The following is a 14453-nucleotide window of genomic DNA, read 5'->3' as shown; positions in this document are numbered from 1 at the left end:
GTCACAGAATTGCACCTGATAACCCAGTTTTTTTGTAAATATTCAAATAATTCTGGCATTTCCTGTTTACTATAATCTCTGCTATTGAATCGCCTCATTTGGCTCCTCTGCTTTTTTTGGTGTTTAATTTGAATAGTGTTTGTTTTCCCTCCAGCTAGCTGTAAACTAAATTAGTCAAATGCTTCAATGCTATGCCTTTGCAGCTTTTGTTTGGGAATGCTCTAAGCAATCTTCAGTGCAATTTCTGTAACTTGCTCCTCGTTTAGATTTTTTTTAACACAAGAAATCCCACCTGCCTTTGAAAACTTCGAGAAATAATGGGCAGTGAGTATCAGAGAGATACTTCCCCAAAGTGACTGATCCTGCAAAAACACCAACCCCTATGCTCAACTCCAAACACCCACCTAAACCCAGTTCACTTATCTATACTGTTGCAAGCACAAAAACAAATGAAAAAGTGGCTAGGGCAGTGAATTGGTTCCAATATTAAACTCAAGGGGAATAATGGTGAAATGACAAATAGTAAAGAATATTATTTCACCATTTGCCAGTAAAACTTAAAAAAAAAAGATACTTGGAGAGACCAAGTATATTTGAGAGCGTATGATAACAGATCATGCTGCAACTTATAGATTTTGACAGAGAACGGCTGCTGTGGTGTTACACATGTGCCATCCCCTAACTCACCTGTTGCAACTCATTTGCAATCACTTTGTAATGGCTCTCATTTAGCTACGCATTGCTGCTACCTTCATGGAATGATCTATGTAACTTCAATAAATTGAGCTAAAACTGCTCACAGTGTTCCAAATACAGTCCATCCCGAGCCTTGCACAGCCTCTGCAATACATTCCTGCTCTTGCATTCATTTCAAGGGGGCTAGATGACTAACATTGCATTTACCTTCTTAAGTTGTCAACTGAAACTTTTTAAAAAAAATCTCATTCATGGGCGTCGCTGGCTAAGCCAGCATTTATTGCCTGTCCCAGGGGGTAGTTGAGAGTCAACCATATTGCTGAGAGTCTGGAGTTACGTGTAGGCCAGATCAGGCAAAAATGGACGTTAGTGAACCCAGTGGGATTTTCATAACAATTAATAATGGTTTCATAATTGTCACTTTCTTTTGTTAAATTCCGGTTTCATCATCTGTCATTGGCAGAGCTCCAACCCAGGTCTCCGGCACATTACTTGCATCTCCGGATGAACAGACCAGCAGTAATACCTGTAGGCCATCACCCCGCCGTGTGCTCACTGAGAATTGTGAACCGAGACTCTCCAATCCTTTTGTGCTTCATAATTCCAAAGCCATTCCCCATTTAGAACACAGTCTATGCCTCTATTTTCCTGCCAAAGTGCATACCCTCAAACTTGTCCTCATTAGACAAAGAAGTGGTAGATGGAATACAACCTCCTAGCCTGTCCAAGTCCTTGTGCAGCCTTTCCACTTCCTCAAAACCACCTATCTTCCCCCCCACCCCCACCCATTTTTGTAATCTGTGTGTCTATTGAAAGATAAAGTAGATGCTGATGTCACTGTGATATGAGAATTCATTAGGAAAGAGAATTGTGCAAGATGAATGAGGAATGAAGTTCATGTATTTTAAAAAGAGAGTTAAAAGTGTGGACTATGCCAAACACTGATGGAAGGATATTCTTTATTCAAAGATATAGCAGAAACTCATCAAGAAATGACAAATGTAATAGTGTGAATTACAAAAAAGGAGGTTCACGTTTGCTCAAATTTATTGAATCCTTTTAAAGCACTGTCCGAGTAGTTGAGGATGATGTAGATATAATCTGGCCTAACATAGCCTGACAACCTCTCTCCAATGGGCGAATATATGGAGATAGGGGGCAAGTTGGAGAATGTTTGCAATCTGGCTACAAAAAAAATGGTTTGAAGTTTGTTACTTGGTTGGAAAGTTTTTGTTTGTGGAAGTGGGTACTGCAAATGCTGGAGATTAGAGTCTAGATTAGAGTGGTGCTGGAAAAGCACAGCAAGTCAGGCAGCATCTGAGGAGCAAGAAAAGGAGGAAGGGAGCCTCTAACAGTGGAGAGATCTCATTCCTGATGTAGAGCTTTTGCCCGAAATGTCAATTTTCCTGCTCCTTGGATGCTGCCTGACCTGCTATGCTTTTCCAGCACCACTCTGATCCAGGAAGTCATGTTGTACTGGCCATTGGTGGTGAGGCCACTGTTGACTTGTTTATATTAATGATGAATCAAAGTACAGTTTCAGAATGCAAATGACATCCTATTGGCTGTTCTCGTTCATACAGAGGAGGACTGCACTATGATGCAAAACTACATGGAATGCAAATGCAAAATCAGTGTGAAAATATAGTTTACTGAAGGGGGTGAGAGGGTGTGCTCTACTAGGAGAAATAGTACCTGTTCCCTGTAATGGGAGTCTAAAATGGGGTCGGGACGTACATTTATAGTCATAGAGATGTACAGCACAGAAACAGACCCTGCAGTCCAGCTCATCCATGCCAACCAGATATTCGAAATGAATCTAATCCCATTTGGCAGCACTTGGCCCATATCCCTCTAAACCCTTGGTATTCATGTACCCATCCCGATCCCTTTTAAATGTTGTAATTATACCAGCCTCCGCCATTTCCTCTGGCAGCTCATGTACCACCCTTTGTGTGAAAAGGTTGCTTCTTAGGTCCCTTTAAAATCTTTCTCCTCTCACCCTAAACCTTTGTCCTCTTATTCTGAACTCCCCCACCCCTGGGAAAAGACCTTGTCTATTTACCCTATCCATGCCCCACATGATTTTATAAACCTCTATAAGGTCACCCCTCAGCCTCTGACATTGCAGGAAAAATAACCCCAGACTATTCACCCTTTCCCTAAATGTCAAACCCTGGCAACATCCTTTAAAGGCTTCAGAAAAGATTTGCAACATCCTTCTAGGAGGGAGACTGGAATTGCACACACTATTACAAAAGTGGGCTAACCAATGTCCTGCACAGCCGCAACATGACGTCCTAACTCCTATAATGTTCTGACTAATAAAGGAAAGCATACAAAATGCCGCCTTCACTATCCTATCTCCCTGTGACTCCACTTTCAAGGAGCTGTGAACCTGCACTCCAAATTCTCTTTGTTCAGCAACACTCCCTAAGACCTCTCCATTAATTGTGTAAGTCCTGCCCTGATTTGCCGTTCCAAAATGCAGCACCTTGCATTTACCTAAATTAAACTCCATCTGCCACTCAGCCCATTTGATCAAGTTCCTGCTGTAATCTGTATCCAAATGGCTAGATTGCCCTGTATTTCATAAGATCTAACCTTGCTAATCAGTCTCCCATGGGAATCTTGTCGAAAGCTTTACTGAAGTCCATATAGATCACATTCATTGCTCCGTCCTCATCAATCCTCTCTGTTACTTCAGAAAACTTAATCAAGTTTGTGAGACATGATTTCCGAAGCACAAAGCCACGCTGACAATCCCTAATCAGTCCTTGCCTTTCCAAATACATGTAAACCCTGTCCCTCAGGATTCCCTCCAACAACCTGCCCACCACAGATGTCTAGCTCACTGATCTTTCATTCCCTTGCTTTTCCTTACCACCTTTCTTAAATAATGGTACCACATTAGTCAACCTCCAGTCTTCCAGCACCTCACCTGTGACTATCAATGATATAAATATCTCAGCAAGTGGCCCAGCAATCACTTCTCTACTTCCCACAGAGTTCTAGGGTACACCTGATCAGGTCCTGAGGATTCATCCACTTTTATGCATTTCAAGATATTCGGCACCACCACCTCTGTAATATGGACGTTTTTCAAGATGTCACCATCTATTTCCCCACATCCTATATCTTCCATTACCTTCCCCACAGTAAGCAAAATACTCATTTAGTAACTTCCCCCCCATCTCCTGCAGTTCCACACACAGACTGCCTTGCTGATTTTTGAGGGGTCTATTCTCTCCCAAGTTACCCTTTTGTCCTTTAATATATTTTTAAAAACCCTTTGGATTCTCCTTAACCCTGTTTGCCAAAGCTATCTTGTGTCCCCTTTTTTCCCCTCCTGATTTCCCTCTTAAGTATACTCTTCCTGCCTTTATATTCTTCTAAGGATTTACTCTATCTCTGCTGTATAAACTTGATGTATGCTTCCTCCCGATCATCCCTCTCTGTCTTCTCAATTCAACCCAAATAACTTCCCTGGATGTATTCCTGGGAATATCCTCCATAAGTATAGCCGTAATGTTATCCCTTGTTAAAAAAAGCCAGTTCCCCTCCTCTCTCGCCTTCCTTTTTATCCTTCCTGTAGCATTTGTATCCTGGAACATTAAGCTGCCAGTCCTGTCCATTTCTTAGCCATGTTTCTGTAATTGCTGTGTTATCCCAGTCCCATGTTTCCAACCATGCCTGGAGTTCATCTGCTTTCCCTGTTAGGCCTATTGCATTGAAATAATGCAGTATAATTTATCAGTCCTACCTTGCTCTCTGCTTCGTTCCTGTCTGCCCTGACTGTTTGTTTGACTTGCTCCTTGGAATGCACTGCCAGCAGTGGTAGCAGAGTCAGATACAGTAGGGACATTTAAGCGACTCTTGGATTGACACATGGAAGATAGTGCAATGAAGGGTATGTAAGTTAGTTTGATGTTAGAGTAGGATAAAAAGGCTGGTACAACATTGAGGGCCAAAGGTCCTGTACTGTACTGGACTGTTCTGTTTTTCCAACTGTACTAGTCTCAGACTGAGCTCTTTCCTCACTTTCTCCCTCAGTCCCACCACCCCATCTTAATAATTTAAATCCTTTTGAGCAGCTCTAGCAAACCTCCCTGCCAGCATATTAATTCTCTTCTCTTCTCAAATCACAAAGCTCAGTGGTGTCATAACAAAATTTAAGCCACATATTTCTAAAGTGAGACTTGGGACCTAAACAGGTTGTATCTGATGTGCAGACCCTTGATTAGTATGCAATGTACAGTTCTCATGTGTATTTTTAATAAACAGCTAATGATATATTAGAGAAGGTCCAGAAAAATTGCCCAGAATGATAGCAGAACAGAGAAGTTGAATCTTCCAAGAAGTGTGGCATTTGGTTCTTTCTCCAGCTCAGAGAGGGCTGTCCCTTGATGTGGTAATCTAGAGAAGTGAAGGAAACCAGATGAGGGACCAAAATTATAAGCAGTAAATCCAATCAGAAGGAAGTCTCTTTGCTCGGGGATTGGTGAGAATGTGGAACGTGTGCCCCTGGGAAATGGTTACAAGGAGTAGTGTTGATGTATTGCAGGGAAAGCTGGATGCTAAACTAAGGAAAGTGGAAGAAGATTGTGAGGAGTAGAAACAATGACAAAACCGTTAATTCTTTGGTGTAAAAGCCTTCATAATTCTGAATCCCTCTTAATCAGGAATGCTCCTTTACTTTCCTGTTTTATTTACCCCTTTTTTTTGTCTTTCGTACAAATGTTCTAACCTGGAATGATGATTTCCTCTCACCTGGGGTGAATTTTTGATGTTGCTTATATTTTAAATTATTTTAGTGCCTGACATTTTAGATAACACAACACAAATTTGAATTGTCCTGTGAATCTGTGTTTCCTGGGCCGGCTCCATCTCAGCACAGAGCAATTACGTCTTGTTGAAGAGCTGTCCTTGGAACAGTAAGCTGATCTGCATGGTCCTGTCTGCTTGATACATTCTGTTCATACATCAAGGATTTTGAGGAGTATGCTGGTGATTGTCAGTAATACTATGACTATTGTGGCTTTCTTACAATCAAAGCCCTTGAGACTGGATTGAGGAGACTGCAGGTGGACTACCCTACATAAATCATAAAATCCCTACAGTGTGGAAGGAGGCTGTTCAGCCCATCCAGTCCACCCAGACCCACTACATCCCTGTAACCCTGCATTTCCCATGGCTAACTCACCTAGCGCACATATCCCTGGACACTACAGGACAACATGGCATGGCCAGTCCCCCTAACCTGCACATCTTTGGACTGTGGGAGGAAACCAGAGTATCCAGAGGAAATCCACCCAGACAAAGGGAGAATGTGCAAACTCCACACAGACAGTCGCCCGAGGGTGAACTTGAACTTGGTGCTGAGAGGCAGCAGTGGTACCCACTGAATCATTATGTTTTGGTTTGTGTCATGTTGGATGTTGTGTCACTCCAGCTCTGTTTTGAAGAAAGCAATGGTTTGCCTGTTAGTGCGGATTTACTCCCCAGCAAAATTGTTGGGTTACTGAGCTGTGGGATGGAGTGTCATGTGTCTCGGATTGTTATTGTGCTGTTGAAGGACTGTGGGTTACTGCCCCAGAATCCTCACCAAAGCCACCGGGCAGCAGTGTGCTGGTTGAGCTGTGGAGGGTGGTGGGAGTGTGTCCAAAATGCTGCCAAACAATTCTAAGTGATAAGTTCAGGCTATTCACTAACGTTCATACTGCTTATTCTGCAGTGTCAAACATCAGGAATTGTGCATATCCCCTGTGATTTACTGGCAGCTTTGCAAAGATTTAGTTAAATTGGTCTTGTCTTTGTAGTGGTTGGGATAATGTGTAGGGCAAGTGCATGGGGCTGTGGGGTTGACTGGGGAGGTGTGGGATTGGGGGAAATAATTAGGCAGGAGGGTGTGTCCGTTCTACTGGCCTAGTTGGCTTACGGTCGAACAGTATCCTGTGATTTGCCATTTCTAGTGTAGTATAACATGTCCACATTTACAACTGTACCTGGTGTTGTCAGAGTCCAACATGTAAGCACTAATTAATAAAGTTACTGAATGAAAATCCACCTATGAACAACATAAAATCTGAAGTGATCTATTGTGGTGCTCCTTTTCCTGTTCCAGCTTGGTTCAAAAGGTGTGAAGGGAAATAAAGGAATGGAGGGTCTTTGAGATATGTTCATAAACATTAAAAGTGGAGTTGTTCACGGGGAGTGCTGCATGATTTCACCCTCCAATATCACAAGTGGCCAGAGGACAAGTAAAACATTGAGGTGAGGTTGCCCCCACTGCTGTTCAAGGGATGTAGTTAAACCCATCATGCTGTTTGGGAGAGAGTTCTAGCATTTTGGCCCAGTGACCGTGAAGGAGCAGTAATATGCTTCCAAGTCAGGATGGTGAATGGCTGGCAGGTGGTGGTGTTCTCATGTATCTCTGCTGGTCTTCTAGGCAAAAAGGAGGACTACAGATGCTGGCGATCGGAGTCGAGTGTGTGCTGCTGGAAAACCACAGCCACTCAGGCAGCATCTGAGGAGCAGGAGAGTCTTCATCAGGATGAAGGGCTTATGCCCGAAACATCGATTCCTCTGCTCCTCGGATGCTGGCTGACTAGCTGTGCTTTTCCAGCACCACGCTCTGCCCTTGTTTTCTGGCTGGTTAACTCACCTAACGTGTAAATCGCTGAACATTACGGGGCAATTTAGCATGGCCAATCCACCTAACCTGTACATCTTTGTTGGAGGAGGAAACCCCACCAACATGGAGACTCTGCAGGTTCCACACAAACAGTCACCCGAGGCTGGAATCGATCCCCTTCCCTGGTGCTGAGGCAACAGTGCTAGCCACCGTGCTGTCCAGGTTGGTCAGCTGTAACCAGTGGAAGGTCACAGTCATTGCGGTTGGGGGCCTTGACAGGTGACAAATGGCTAATGTCGATGATTAAGATGTGGGATGGAGTATACAGTTGCTAAAGATGAAAAGTCATCTAGACTCAATGTTAGCTTGCTCACTCTACATGGATGGTGTGTTTCCCAGTGTGGTCCCCAGCGTTTGTCTTAACTGCTAATGATCAAGGTGGATGAGAAAGTATGCCATCCAGAGGAGGTTGAGCAACGGCTCAGTGGCTTATCAAGAGACACAGCTAATGCTGTGGGAACCCAGGTTCAACGCCTCTGCAGCAGATAGAGGAAGTTGAATTTAATAAAAATCTGGAATTAAGCGTCTAAAGGTGATCATGTTGTAAAAATCCACTTGGCTGATAATGCCCTTTTTAAGGAATGAAACTGCCTTACCTGGTCTGGCCAAAATGTGACCCCAGACCCAAATGTGGTTGACTTTTAACCCCTCTCTGGGTAATTAGGGATGCACAATAAATGCTGGCATAGCCAGTGACACCTTCACTCTGCAAATGAAAATAAAACACAGATCCCAGAACTCAGGATCTGGGTTTCCTAATATGTGTACCTCAAAAGGTTCCTTTGCAGATAACAGCAGATGATTGGGAATGCGATGGGGATGTTTGTTTATTGTAAGGTGAATGGAATATGAAAATAGTAATGTTTTATTGTAACTGTACAGGGCCTTGGTGAGACCACATCTGCACTATGGTGTACAGTTTTGGTCTCCATATTTGAAGAAGGATATAATTGCATTAGAAGCAGTTGAAAGAAGACTCACTTGACTCACTCCTGAGATAATGGGCTTATTATGTGACAAAAGATTGAGCCTGTACAACATAATACAAGATAATGAGAGGCATAGATAGAGTCGATAGCCAGAGTCTATTTCCCAGGGCAGAAAAATACTAACATGAGGGGTCATAGTTTTAAACTGGTTGGAGGAAAGTATAGAGGGGATGTCAGAAGCGGGTTCTTTACACAGAGTTGTGAGAGCATGGAATGCATTGCCAGCAGCAGTTGTGGAAGCAAGGTCATTGAGGACGTTTAAGAGACTGCTGGACATGTATATGGTCACAGAAATTTGAGGGTGCATACATGAGGATTAATGGTCAGCACAACATCGTGGGCTGAAGGGCCTGTTCTGTGCTATACTGTTCTATGTTCTATGTAATCTTTACTCATTTAAGATGAAAGGTGATCTTTTTATGGTTTTGATAAAACCCTGACTGGACTTTGGCAGGGTATATGCAGGACAGATACTCCTCTTGTTGGAGAGACTTGGATAAGGGGACATGGCTTTTTAAAAACAATGGTAATTTCAGATTCACTGTTAATTCTGTGCCTATCTCCATGGATACTCAGACTTACTGAGTTTCTCAAACATTCAGTTGTTATTTTGACTTTGTGCTCACTCCAGTTCTCTTTTCTTTTCAAAATTCCTTAAGGATAAGGTGTATCAGGCAGGGATTGAAAATACAATGAGAAGTTTCTTTTCCTCTGTGGGTTTTCAGTCTCTGTGTAATTCTGTTTTGGTAGAGAGCTGTGGAGACCAGGCAGATCCCTATTAGATTCCGAGTGACATGGCCTCAGGAGGGATTTTTGGCAGTATCTGATGAAAAATCCAGTGAGGTCAAACTTGACATTGGGAGCATCTTACAAATTGTAAATATTTTCAGTTAACCTGCCCAGATCTGTTATGACACATATCTCTGGAGAATGATCTTCTATGTTTTCAGCGAGTGGAACATCTCTGATCCACTTACAGGACACTTCTGCATTTCAATGCTGCACCAGCAACATCCTGGTGAATCTCCTCTGCCCCCTATCCAGTGTGATCATGTCCTTCCAATATTATGGTGATCAGAACTGCACACACTATTCCATCTGGGGCCTAAGCAATGTTATTTATTAATTTACTCCTAAATTCTACCCCCTGGCTAATGAAGGTTGGTGGTTGGTTGTGATTAGAAGCCTATGATCATCAGTGTACCACAAGGATTGATGCTGGGACCCTTGCTGATGTTGTTGATATTGTGTACGTTTTAACAGCTTGGATGTGAATGTCGAAGTATAATTCGTCCATTTGCAGATGCCATGTCAGTTGGTGCTGCTGGTAGTGCGGAGAATGGTCTCAGGTTACAGTCTCAGGATCAGCTGGTAAATTGGGCAGAGTAACGGCAGATGAAATTTAATCCTGATAAGTGCAAGATGATGTAGTTTTGGAGGTCTAATAAGGGAAGTCCATTTTGGGTTCAGTTTGCCAACTTGTGGACTGTTAGCATTTTGGTCTAGTATTCCATGTGGGATGTTGTCAGAGGCCTTACTGAAGTCCATATAAACCACGTAAACTACACTACCGTGATTAATATATTTAGGGCAGCACAGTGATTAGCACGGCATCCTCACAGCACCAGGGACCCAGGTTCAATTCCAGCCTCTGGCAACTGTCTGTGTGGCGTTTGCACATTCTCTGAGTCTGTATGGGTTTCCTCCGAGTGTCTGGTTTCCTCCCACAGTCCAAAGATGTGCAAAGTTAGGTGGATTGGTGATGCTAAATTGTTCAGTGTCCAGGGATGTGTAGGTTAGGTGCATTAGTCAGGGTAATAGGGTAGGGGAATGGGTTTGGGTTGGATACATCTTCAGAGGGTCGCTGTGGACCTGTCGGGCCGAATGGCCTGTTTCCGCATTGTAAGGATTCTATGATCCTAGTCACACTTTTTTTTTTAAAAAAGTCTCAACTGAATTAGTTGGATATGATCTCCAAACAAATCAGTGCCGACTATCTATCCTTGACCAATTCCTGCCTTTTCAAATGTTTAATCCTGTCCCTCGGAGTGCTTTTTTACAATAACTTCCATACTAGCTAGATTTACCTCGCCTATTCCTGCTGTCCTGTTGGAATAAAGGAACAAAATTATTCCTTTTGTCACCTGTGACTAGCAAGGTATGAAATATCTCTGCCAGGTCCCCAGCAGTCTCCTCCCTTACAGCATGGGATACATCTTATCAGGGTCTGGGGATTTATGCACCTTATGCCCACTAAAACATCTAGTACCACCTCCTTTATTAATCTTAACGTGATGTCTCTATCCCAACTGAAATCTCAAGTTACAGTATCTTTCTCTGTCAAATTTGGATGACAAGTATTCACTTGAGACTTCCCACCCATTTCCCCCCCCCCCCCCCCGCCCCCCACATCCTCTGGCTCCATGCACACATTGCCCTTTGGTTTCTCATAGGCTTCACTCTTTTCCTGATAATCCTTTTGCTCTAACCATACGTTTAGACTGCATGGAGCTTGCCTTAATCCTATCTGTTGAAGATATTTTGTGGTGACTCTTCCGAATTTCTTTAAGGCCGCCTAACACACTTTATACTCCTGAACAATCTACTTACTAATGTATGCTTCCTTTTTCTTCATCACACTTTCTACACCTTGACATCTAGGACTTGTTGCCCTTTCGCTCTTGCAAATGTAGACTTACCTGCAAGTCATTGCTTCCAGTTTGCCAGATTTTGTCTAATGATATTGAAATTGGCTTCTTTCCCTCCTCTCTTCCCCCTCACCCACTTTAATTTCTGCTCTGTCCTTATCCCTTCCCATAATGCCTTTGAAACTTGGTCATTATCCCCAAAATGCTCTTCCCTACCTACCCTTCAACCACTTGACCAGATTCATTCCCTATGGTTAGGTCTAGCTCTGCCCATCTCTAGTCAGATTATCTATGCACTGGCACAAAAAGCTCTCATGATGCACTTATAAAAATTCAAATCTGTTTAATCCTTTGATTCTAAGGCGATCTGAGTTAATGTTAGCAAAGTTGAAATCTCCTACTGAACCTTATTCCCCTCTCTGTGACTGGCCTATATTTCTGCTCCTCAATCACTGTCTCTTTTGGGGGGTCTGTGGTGTAATCCCAGCAAAGTAATCACTTTTTGTTTTAGTTAAAAATAACGCAACACCAGGTTATAATCCAACAGGTTTATTTGGAAGCACGAGCTTTCGGAGTGCTGCTCCTTCATCAGGTAGTTGTGGAGGTTAAGGCTATAAGACCTGTGTCTTACAGTCTTACACTCCACAACCACCTGATGAAAAATCAGCACTCCGAAAGCTAGTGCTTCCAAATAAACCTGTTGGATTATAAACCTGGTGTTCTGATTTTTAAGCTTTGTACACCCCAGTCCAACATCAGCATCTCCATATCATGACCTCTTTTTTTTAAAATATATTTTCTACGTATCTTCAAATGACATTCTCCCTCATTTGCTGGCTATCTCTCCATGTAGTGCCCCACCTCTCTCTCATTCTACACTCCACCCCTTCCAAAAATCATGCCTAAAACATCTATTATACTGGAATGGGGAGTGCCAGCCATGCCCTCCCTTCAGACATGTCTCTGTGATTGCAGCAATGTTGTATTCTTCCATGCTGATCAGCATTGCTGAGTTCATGCACCTGACCAGTCAGGCTCCTTGCGTTTAAAATAAGTACAATTTTTTAGTCTTCCAGTCCTCCCATTTGCCTTTGCCTGCCTGTCTCCTCTGCCTGCTGAACTCTCCGAGTATTGGACCTTGCTCCTGACTTTACATCTACTCTGTGCACCAGCCTTCCTCTCTCCCTCCCTCCCTCCCCCCCCCCCCAAAACAAATTAGTTTAAAACCTCCCTAAAAGCAGGAGTAAACCTTCAGAACAGATTTTTAGATAGTGTGTAATGTGGTGGTCTTCCACTGAACTGTAAGCTTGTAATGCTGTACATTTGGTTTTAACAATGAAACAAAAGTTTCTCCCAAAAGAAATGCAGATAAAGTAGAATATTTACATGTGACACTATTTAAAAATTGAAAAACAATTCTATCTATCCCAATAATATTAATTTACAATACTGCAGTAGCAGAGTTGGCTTCCTTTTCTACCACATCTTGAAATTGATCACCTTTTTCTTGATTAGTTTCACAACTGAGCTTAAACCACCTTTAGTCAGAAGGGAATGGGTCTGGGTGGGTTACTCTTCCGAGGGTCGGTGTGGAGTTGTTGGGCCAAAGGTCTGTTTTCACACTGTAGGGAATCTAATGTAAAAAAAAGTTATTTCTAATTAAAAGAATCCCTTTAGGATTCTACCCAAATACTTCTGGTTTGGAACTTTTGACTAAGCTGGAGATAATCTATTTCCCATCTTTTCAAAATAACTCCTTTCTTTAAACAAAACTGTTCCATATGAGTGTTCTGAAGAAGGGTCACCCGACGTAAAACATTAACTGAGTTCTTTGACAGATGCTGCCAGACCCGCTGAGCTTTTGCAGCAGTTTCTGTTCTTGTTACTGTTTTGTATGTCCTATTTCAGGCAGAACATCTGCAGACTGAGACAAGAGCATTCCAAGCTATTTTTTTCCCCGAGAGCCAAAACAATCAATTCCTGATGTTTTCGAACTGAAAGCAAGCCAATACTCGGTATTTACTGTCTGCTGAAGACTCTGCCAATGCAAACAAATTCCAGCACCACCCCAGGGGCGCGCTCTCTTATACTGCTACTTTTAAAAAAAATCATGATTCCAGAAATACTGAGAATTAATCATTAAACCCCACACCCATACACAATTTTAAAAAAACACATGCCTTTAAGTCAAAATCTAAACTGATCTGCTATCACCCATCTTGAACGACAGTAACCATTTCAACATGGTTCCTGTCCCTGCCCAAGCGGTGACGATGGGGATGATCTGAGGCTGGCCACTGAGAGCGAGTCTAAACTTGTGAAGTTTGATAGAGGAGATAAGGCGATGCTGAGTCTGCCGGTTGTGAGATGTGCTGGACAAGTTCTGCAGGCTGAGGCACCGGGGAAAATTGTGTGAGTAGCCGCTGACTTTAATGATCGTTGCACAGAACCTGTCTTGTGGGGGGGGGGGGGGGTCAGGGATTTAAAATTAAATCAATATTTCACTTGCCTAAGTTGTGCATTCTCGATTATAGATTGTTAGCGATGTGGCTGTGTTTCTGATATCCCACAGCAGTCTTTTCACTGTCTCTCACCTTTCAAGTAAAGCTGGGGCCTTATTATCTAGCTGAAGGGTGAAATGTGCCCCCCCTCTTCAACTGGAAATCTATTTGATGTTCACCATGCGCTCTCTAACATATGTGCAATGCCGCGTTTGGCGACATTTCTACGCCCCCGTTATAGCAAGCCTGTTTGTGTGAGTGATTCACTCGCTACACACTGTGCTGTTGTTTAGAGTTTGACTTGTTTTGGGGGGTATGTGTTCACACGGAATCACAGCAGAAGTGAGGGATGTAACCCTGAGAGTGAAAGCAGGCATTGTGTGTGTGTGTGTGTGGGTGGGGGTGCAGCATTGAACTTAACGGAGAAGCCAATCGCTGTTAAAACACGGAAGGAACAATAACGTATTTCTTTGTGCCTGTGATGGAAGCTTTCTGTTTTTTCATTTTCCTGCGACTTGCTGCAATGCGATATGGAGGCTGAGTGTTGTTCACTCATTGGCTGCTGTCTTATTGGAATTCCTTGTTGTGTCTTTCCCCAGCCCACAGCACTGCATCGTTCGGTTGAATTCCAGTGAAGAAAGCCCCTGCCCCCCGACCCACACGAACACGGCTAACCCCTTCAGTTAGCCATTTCCCTCTGATATCCGTGCTATCTCCAGGCCTGGAGGAGAACTGCGCCATTAATCACTGGGCGTACCCTCCCTCCCGCAAGATCGTGCGTTGATATAGCGCCCTTCACGTCCAAGCTGTTCTGCTAATAGCGGCTCCATTCCCCGTCAGAAACCACGGACCTGAGTTGGCAACTCCTCTGTTTCCACGTAGGTTAACGCTGGAGGGTTTTGAACCCAGGAGCCTATTCCTGCCT

The 14453-nt window shown here is 43.3% G+C and overlaps 1 protein-coding gene across 5 annotated transcripts in view; it reads left to right on the top strand.

Annotated features, from left to right (window-relative positions):
• LOC132831131 (beta-1,4-mannosyl-glycoprotein 4-beta-N-acetylglucosaminyltransferase-like) overlaps window positions 1–14453 on the top strand; it is a 195265-nt gene that overhangs the window by 144484 nt on the left and 36328 nt on the right. The window contains exon 1 of one of the 5 annotated variants that reach the window (XM_060849117.1): window positions 13356–13439. The exons of 3 other annotated variants lie outside the window; for them this stretch is intronic. In XM_060849117.1, the coding sequence (XP_060705100.1) occupies window positions 13372–13439 (68 nt within the window). In that variant the 5' untranslated portion in view covers window positions 13356–13371. Of the gene's footprint in view, window positions 1–13355; window positions 13440–14453 lie in introns of those variants that run through there. One more of the 5 variants, XM_060849118.1, reaches the window with a different exon arrangement.

The sequence above is a fragment of the Hemiscyllium ocellatum genome, chromosome 33 (genome assembly GCF_020745735.1).
Source record: "Hemiscyllium ocellatum isolate sHemOce1 chromosome 33, sHemOce1.pat.X.cur, whole genome shotgun sequence".
NCBI lineage: Eukaryota > Metazoa > Chordata > Chondrichthyes > Orectolobiformes > Hemiscylliidae > Hemiscyllium > Hemiscyllium ocellatum.
Note: the sequence above shows the minus strand (reverse complement) of the source record. Positions and strands in the feature narration are given on the sequence as shown.